General features: G+C 33.0%; 1 protein-coding gene across 1 annotated transcript; it reads left to right on the forward strand.

Annotated features, from left to right (window-relative positions):
• Positions 1 to 5,722: 5,722 nt before the first annotated feature.
• LOC144563669 (scarecrow-like protein 9) lies at positions 5,723 to 8,933 on the forward strand. Its single transcript, XM_078313144.1, has 2 exons — positions 5,723 to 6,036; positions 6,831 to 8,933. The coding sequence occupies exon 2, from the start codon at positions 6,873 to 6,875 to the stop codon at positions 8,814 to 8,816; it is 1,944 nt and encodes a 647-aa protein (XP_078169270.1). The 5' UTR covers positions 5,723 to 6,036; positions 6,831 to 6,872; the 3' UTR covers positions 8,817 to 8,933.
• The last annotated feature ends 487 nt before the right edge of the window (positions 8,934 to 9,420 follow it).

Here is a 9,420-nt window from a genome sequence, read left to right on the forward strand (position 1 = left end):
AAAAACAGCCTCTTTATGGAAATGAAACTCTCACGAATTGGGCAGGAGTAGTACTAGGATGGGTGACCTCTTAAGAAGTCCCTGTGTTGCTGATTCCAGTTGGATTTCATTTGTAGCCTACCCCAACTTGTTTGAGAATAAAGAATTTGAAGAAGTAAATGAAATGCTGCTGAAGTCTTATGAAAGAGTGGTTAAACATGGTACGACTTGGTCCAAGACCAACTGCTATTTTCTTGATTGAAGAAACGGTCATAATTACGAAAAGGAGTTCAGGCTTCGGAAAATTTTACAAATTGCCTTACTTTCTAAAATCTTCAAATAAAATATCTCTTCTCTAAAATAATTAACAAAATGTCCTTGTAGACCCCTCCTTTTCACATCTCTCCCTCTCTCTATTCCTATCTCCTATTTACTCTCATCAAATTTGGCACCTCCTTATCTCTCATTACTTTAATGAATGCATAAAGATTTAAAAAAAAAAAATGTAATTCAAACAATAATTTTTTTGTAGACATGCAACAAAATTTTCAGTTAGATAATATATATATCGAATACATATTTTTTCTGTAAAAGTATTTATACTAATCTGCATCATGATGAAATTATTTACATGATTATACAGTACGTTATTAAAAAGATAAACTCTTAAATTTATATTTTACTTATTTGATAGTATTTGATTTAATTAAACTTTCTTATAATCATTCAAAAAGAAATATATATAATTGAAAATTTTACAAAAAAAATATAAATACTTTTGAGATTTAAATAAGAAGTACAAAATATGAGATACAAAAATAATTTATCTCCATGTGTTAACACAAAAAATTATATGTTGTCAAGATATTTTCTTCTCCGTTGGTTACAAATAAGACAGTACTTAGATGAAAATGACAATTATCTTCGGTATTGATGGTGTCCAATTAGTAGATTGAAATGGAAATATGTAGTAGTGTTTGATTCTTGCATTTGGGATAGGTTCTTTTTTGTAAATTTAAATCGCAATACATCAAATTAATGCATATATACTCATCAATAATAAAAAAAATTAAATTTCTCAAAATATGATTATTATAATTAGCCTTTTCGAAAAAATAACAAACATATGATCTTATTCTTCAAATATGTAAAATACAAATTTAAGAGTTTATCTTTCTAATAACGTACCGTATAATCATGTAAATAATTTCATCATGATGCAGATTAGTATATATACTTTTAAAAAAAACATGTATTCGATATATATATATATATAGAGATAGGCTAATATCAAAACGTTTGCACCAACCTTCCCGTGCAACCGATTCAATTTCCGATTTTTAAAGTCCAAATGATAAATCTGAACCGTTAGATGTGTTCTACATATTAAAATCTGTTTGGAGACCAAATTTTACATTTTTTGGAATTTTTTTACTATTTATTAAGCCACTTTGAAAATCGCTGATCCAACGGTGGCTGTTTGGAACAGTAAAATCAGAAGCCACCGTTGGATCAGTGATTTTCAAAGTGGCTTAATAAATAGTAAAAAAATTCCAAAAAATGTAAAATTTGGTCTCCAGGCAGATTTTAATATGTAGAACACATCTAACGGTTTAGATTTATCATTTGGACTTTAAAAATCGGAAATTGAATCGGTTGCACGGGAGGGTTGGTGCAAACGTTTTGATATTAGTCTATCTCTCTCTCTCTCTCTCTCTCTCTCTCTCTATATATATATATATATATATATTATCTAACTGAAAATTTTGTTGCATGTTTACCAATTTTTTTTATTTGAATTACATATTTTTTAAAATCTTTTCTGTACTCATTAAAGTTTAATGAGAGATAAAGATGTGTCAAACTTGATGAGAGTAAATATGAGGTAGAGATAGAGAGAGGGAGAGAGGGGAAAATGAGGGACCCACAATGGCATTTTGTTAATTATTTTAGAGGAGGGATATTTTGTTTGAAAATTTTAGAAAGTAGGGCAATTTGTAAAATTTCTTGAGAGAGGGGGAAATGAGGGGCCATAAGGGTATTTTGTTAATTATTTTAGAGAGGAATATTTTGTTTGAAAATTTTAGAAAGTACGGCAAAAAAATTCACTGACATTTCGGAAAGAATAACGTCTTAAGACTGGTAATTAGATGTGATGCACACTTAAAAATGCCAAACGTCTCAATATAATATTTTAAAATGAACTTCTTCCTCAAGACTCTAGGCTCTACCTCTCTAGCTATGCTCTTTTGAGGTATGTTGGAAAATTCTCTCTCCAAACCATTTAACATTTTTTTTTCCGATCGACAAAATGTTATTTCGGAATTGTATGCTTTACTTTATGCATGACTCACAATCTTAATTTAGAGCAAAAACTTGAAGAATTTATAATGTTTCTTTAGAAAAAGATCTGCACACTGGTCTTACTAATTAATTTCATAGAATATCCTTCTATTAACAAGGGTCTTTAAACTTTTGTAGTTTCAGGCTTTCAACATCATTTGAAAATTTCCAAAGCTTATATCATCGAAAAGTCTGTAAATTATCACTTTTTTCCCTACAAAACTTCCACTGAATAATATCATTCAACAATTTCACTTCACTAATTGGATTCATTTATGGAATTTTTAGATCAAATTTTCTTTGTCAAGCAGCAAGCAACATGGCTTTGCCAAAAGAGAACAACTCAGGGTCTTTCAAGTCGAACGAATTGCATGCGCGCACGGTTCCATTAATAATTGTAATCACACAAACTTCTCACAAATTCTCCCTAAAAAAGACACAAACAGCAACCTTTCTTAGATCTAACAAGAGAAGTATGAGATACTTATAGATCCAACAGTAGAAAAGATTTCATCTCAGCCTATAGATCGAGAAAAACAAACGGACAGCCCTCATGTGTATGCAATTGCAGATGCTGCATTTACTGGAATGATGCGAGGTTAGATTGGTAATTTTACTTTCAAATCATGCCATTTTATTACTTTATCGTTCCTGTGGATTTGCGAATGTAGTTGTTTAGCTGGGTTGGGTTTTTTCTGATGCATATTTTTAATTTTGCAGATGGGATTAATCAACCTATCATAATTAGGTACACTTGTCTTCTCATATAAACTACATGGTACGCATTACTCTATAGGTCTAAATCCTAACTGGTAAGGCACTATTAATTTGCATAGTCTACTTAAACTTTCAGAAAGAGAATTGCTGTCCTTTGCGGAGTTTTTTCGTGCGGAGCTGTGCAGTATTTTTAATCTGGTCCGTTCGTTTCGGATCGGACGGACTGGATTAAGGGTTCACCAAATTTTGAGTTTTTTTAAAATTCGCACAAGATCTGATATGGTCTGTCCGATTCGAAACGAACGGACCAGATTAAAAGCACCGCACGGAAAAACTCCGCAGAGGATACTTTTCCTTCAGAAAGATGCACATCACAGTCTTTACTTGGGGAATGTGCCTCATAATTTAAAATTATTTAAGGCTATGCATGCAAAGTACATCACAACTATCTCAAACTTTGAGGGAACCGAATCTCCTGCCCCCAGAGTCACTGCAGGGTAGGACCGGTTACTGTTAAAGGGTATTAAAGGGTTTAATTATTGTTACTGTTTTTAAATGAGGGTCCACCTGCAGTGACTCTGGGGGCAGACGATTCGGTCTCAACTTTGAGTGTTTTTTTTTTTTTTTTTGGAAAATCTCAACCGTTCAAATACGTCCTACACACTCTCAAAGGACAAATGATACTAGCAATTGCTGAATTCTATTCATGAGCCAAATTGATTCTTCAAATACGTTCTACATGATTCTCATGCCAAGTTTTCGTTTTTTGATTATTCAATTACAAAGTTCTCATTTTATTGGCAACTGCTAAATTCTATTCATGAGCAAAATTGATTGGCTGCTCTAGCCCCAAAATATTAATATTTTTGAGATAAATTTCACCTTTCTTTTTTTTAATGCGAAACTTTGAAATTTATTGTTTCTCTTAGTTGTATACATGAATTGTAGATGTACCATAATAATTGTATTAGACTGTAACTTGATTCAGTTATTCAGCGCATATCATTTCAATTTTCTATTGGAAAAAAAAAAATTAGAGCTAAGAAATGAAGAAGTTTCAGAGCTAAGATTGAAGAAAAAAAAAGTTACTTCCTAAAAACAGAAAGTGAAGGAGCTCATAATTGCTTTTATTATTGACGAACACATAATGAAAAAACTAATTAAAAATTAGTCGCATTAAAAAAACTTAAAAAAGTGATGAAAATAATATTTCAATCCCCGTTGCAACGCACGGGCACTTGACTAGTGTACCAAAATGTATTACTGTGAATTCAACCACTCTACCAATTATGTTTTTAGTTTTCTTCTTGCTACTTTTCCTTTTATTATTTGTATACTAGGATTTTAACATCCCTTAAGAGCAATTGATATTTGAAATGGAAAGCTAATATACCAGAGCCCTTGAGGAACACCCAAATTAACCAAACATGCACTGAGAGCATGCATGTCATGAACCAGTAGAGTAGGGAAGTGAGACAGTAGAAAAGTGTGTATAGAGTAGGCAAGAGAGTAGAGGAAGACTAACTTGTATCATTCAATTTGTCACTTTAATTTCTTCCAGTACTTATCACACTATTTATCCTAAAAACAACTCGTTAACTACTCTTTATTTTATATCTCATTTATTCTGATTAATATTTAATTGTAAAACATCACGTAACATTTTCTATGAGAGCAGCTTTTATTCTCTTGGATAAGAATTAACAGCTATCCTTAACATACTAAATGACATGCCAAAAAGAAAGCATTTACCAAAATACAAGGGGTTGGAATCCTCTGCTGTGCTCCACCACTGCTCCCTTTAAGTGCCAGGAACAAGAAAGCATTTACCCCAATCCACTGCGAAATGCGAGAACGTCTGAACTGGGCCCTCACACAACTGAAAATTGAATTATACTACCCTAATTCAAGCAAGAATTTGCTGGGGTTTTGCTATGACACAGGAGCAGAGAGAATAGCTTTTGTAAGGTACAAAATCAGGGACCTAAACAGAAAAAAATTGAATATTCTGATAAATTGACATCAAATTGGATATAACAAATTACTTTCTATATGTTATGTTATCACTCAAACAACCTTTTTATATGTTATGCTGACCTGAAAAAGATTTTTATCAGTTTATGCTTGTATCAAGATATAATTGCAATTTAGCCCAATAATTTACATAATTTGCAAATAGCACCCAGCTTTTGCCTTCCGGTTTTGCCCAATTTGCACAAGAGAGGGGCAGGATGGGATGGTTAATTAATTACATCTATCCTGTTTCATTTTTTTTTTTTTGTTGGAACTAAATAATAAAATACAGAGAACAAAAGGAAATAATTAGAGAAAATTGTCGGAAAGACATGTGGTGGAAATTTGAGATCGGTGACCACATCCTGATTAAAGGATATTCTCTAAAATATCCAAAAATACATGCCATATTGTCTTAGAGTCAGTTGAAAAAGTTTACTACATGAAGTCAACAGAGACCTTTGAAAAATCTATGGTATTATCAATGATATCAGTTGAAATAGACATTTCACCAATACCAGGAAGAAAAATCACTATGTTGACGTTCTAGAAAGAAACAAAACCAATAAGACTGATTGTTATCTCACCAAAAAAATTCCAAAAACAGAGCAGAATTGAAAATAACACCACACTCCCCAAACCGCCCTCCCTTATTTTATTTCTTTTCTCTGATAAAAAAAAAAAAACTTACAAGAGATTAGACCATCCTTTATATCCAACAGGATTGTCCTCCAAGTTTCTTTTGTTTTAGTAATATATGCATACAAGGAGAGAATCTAATATTTTAGGAATATAAATATACAAGGAAATAAACTAAATATGCAGGCTTGCAATCTTCTTTGTTTAGGCGCATATCTATCTTGACCAAATCTTCTAGCTGGCGCCTTTACAGCTCATCTTTTCACACAAACTACTCAATATAATGTCTAGCAAGCTTCTTCCTCAAGCATCTAGGCTCTACCTAACTGGTGATGCTCTTTTAAGGTACGCAGTAAAATTATCTCTCCAATTTTTTTTTACATTTTTTTCTGACAAAAGTGGCCTGAAATCAATGAAAATCATCAAAACTAGAGCAAAAAGGAAAACTAATAATATAGGGTGTTTGGCACCCTTTCTTTCTTTTTTTTTTTTCTTTTTTTTTTTTTCTTTTCTCCGGATTTTAGAAACAAAAAACAAGTTTTCATTTTTCTTGTTTTATTTATAGAACTTCCATTTTCTTTTCTGAAAGTTAATGCAGGACACTATAAATGCTTAATTAATTAAGGACTTTTTTGAAATGATATGTTTCTTGCTAAAACTAATGAATTTCTACCTTTCTTTTCACATGTTAGTATCTGCATAGCTAGTTAAATTAAAGAACAGTTGACAGCTGTTGGTTTGTTTAGTTACCTTATTACCTTACTACTTCATTACAGGGAACATCTATTTTAAGTGCCCCAATCACAACATTATGACTCGAGAAAATTTTTTATTTCTTGGTATATTTTGTCCCTGGTAAATAAGGAATTTAAGAACAAATAGATACTGAAATTGATGCTTTTTTTATCAAATTTTTTTGTTGATTTCTTACTTGTGTGTTTTGCTAACGATTTAAGATATATGATCTAACTAATAGTTACATTATTTCTTTTCTTTATAATGCTTCTTATACTTCATTACCAAATAAATTTAAACTAGCCAACTATTAATGGTGAAATTGTAAATAAATAAAGTTCCCTAAATAATACTATTATTCAACAGTTTCACTTCACTAATTGGGTTCTTTATGAAATTTCTAGATCAAATTTTCTGTCAATCAAATTTTGGAAGCAGCAAGCAACATGGCTTTGCCGAAAGAGAACTCATGGTTTTTGAAGTCGAACGAATTGCACGGTTCCAATGATAATTGTAATGACACAAACTTCTCAAAAATTATCCCCGATAAAGATTCATACGACAACCTTTCTCTGAACCAACAAGAGAAGTCTGAGATACTTTTAGACCCAACACTAGACTACATAAGCCGCTATTTATTGGAAGAAGAAATAGATGAAAAGATTAATGGTTATCAAGAGGCAGCTCTCAGGGACATGGAGAAACCCTTTTATGATATCCTTGGGGAGAAGTATCCACCTCCACAAGATAATCAATTGGTATCAAAACAATCAGAGGTAAACCCTGATTTTATAACTCCTGATTTAAAAGATCAGGTAGGTTCAACCTTTAGTGAGAATTTGCAACAACACCCGCATATATTGAACTTGTTGGCTATTGAATTTCAGAGAGGTGTAGAAGAAGGATTGAGGTTCCTTCCAAATCACAATAGATTGGCGATTAATTTGAAAGTGAGTAATCTTTCACTTAATCCAATGAAGAAATGTGATAGCAACCCACTAGAGAACAAATCAGGGGAAGAGAAAGGAAGTGATTTGCTAAATAAGTCTAAGGGTAAAAAGAATACAAATGATGCAAACTTGGACCTTTTGGAGGGACGAAATTGCAAAATACCCATGGTATCCAGTGAGGAAACTATTAGAGATGAGATGTTTGATGAAGTACTACTATACCAGGGGGAAATAATCAGCTTAAGAGAAATCAAGGAGCTCGAAGCGAAATCATATAGTGAGAATCAAAAACAACACGACCATATCAATCTCAGGAAACACCTCATCTCCTGTGCAGAGGCAATATCGACGAATGATAACAAAATTGCAAGTGAACTTATAAAACAAATAAGGAAGGAAGCATCTCCTATTGGAGATGGGATCCAAAGGCTTGCATGCATTCTTGTTGATGGACTAGAGGCACGCTTGGCTGGTACAGGAAGTGTGACCTATCGTCAATATGTCACAAGGAAAGTACACACCATCGACTATCTAAAGGCCTATTATATGCTGACGAGGGCATCTCCCGCTCCCAGAATTGCATATCATTTTGCTAATGAGAGTATTCTCAGTGTTATAGGCAATGCAACGAAAATCCATGTAGTTGATTTTGGCATTACTTTTGGATTCCAATGGCCATCTTTAATCCAAGCACTTGCAAAAAGAAAAGGTGGGCCCCCGAAACTCCGAATTACTGGGGTAGATTTGCCACGGCCGGGTTTTCACCCTGCTGAAAGAGTCAACGAGACAGGAAAGAGGTTGGAAGATTATGCTCAAAGTTTTGGAGTTCCTTTTGAGTATCAAGGGATCGCCTCACAGTGGGGGTCAATTTGTATTGATGATCTTAGTATCAATGATGATGAAGTTCTTATAATGAATAATATGTATAGCTTACCTAGAGTAAGGGATGAACTTTTATCAGACAGGAATAATCCTAGGAATAAACTCCTCAATCTGATTGAACAGACCAAACCGAAGGTTTTCATTCAAGGAATATTCAACTTTTCCTTCAGTCCCTTCTTCATCCATCGGTTTAGATATGTTTTGTTGCAGTTCTCTAGGATCTTCGACATGCTTGACATGTTGGTCCCACGCGACTACAAGCATCGGCAACTAATGGAAAGAGAAATGCTAGGTCCTTCTATAATTAATCTGATAGCATGTGAAGGATCAGATTTGGTCATAAGACCGAAGACCTACAAGCAGTGGCACATGCGAAATTTACAGACCGGCTTTGAACAGCTTCCGATAGATCCACATTTAGTGAAAGAATGCCGTGAAATTGTTAGAAATGATTATAACGAGGCATTTTTTACTGAAGAAGATTGCAATTGGTTCCTTTGGGGTTGGAAGGGTAACATAATATATGCTGTTTCATTGTGGAAAGCTAAAGTAGAATAAGCTTTGAGGTGATCTTCTAGTGTACAGAAACTTAGAAATTTTTAATGTACTTTTTTTAGCAAAGCACTCATTTATGTACCAAAATGTAAACTATAAATTTAAACACTACAAATTATCTTTTTATTATTCTTCTTGCGGCTTTTCCCTTAAACAATTGTAAACTAGGATTTTAACATCCCTTAGAACAATTGATCTTTGAAAATAAATGCTAATGTTGAGGAACACCCAAACCAAACAGATGTTGAGAGCATGTCATTAGCCAAATAAGTAGGCCATCAGTTTGAGAGCAATTGGAGAATCTTTGTGGAACATTTTGGTATTTTAATATAAAATGGATATAAGGGAAAAACAATTCATTTAATTTAACATGTTGATTACAAGAATTACATGGTTATTTAATTTATGGCTAATTTCTTCTACTTGTCACTTTAATTATCCTAAAACCACCCATTAACTACTCTCTATTTCTAAAATTTACAAACAAAATACCCCTCTTCTAAAATAATTAACAAAATGCCCTTGTGGATCCCTCATTTCCCCTCTCTCCCTCTCTCTATCTCTACCTCCTATTTACTCTCATCAAGTTTGACCTCTTTATCTCTCA

This window comes from Carex rostrata, chromosome 12 (genome assembly GCF_964058835.1).
Source record: "Carex rostrata chromosome 12, lpCarRost1.2, whole genome shotgun sequence".
NCBI lineage: Eukaryota > Viridiplantae > Streptophyta > Magnoliopsida > Poales > Cyperaceae > Carex > Carex rostrata.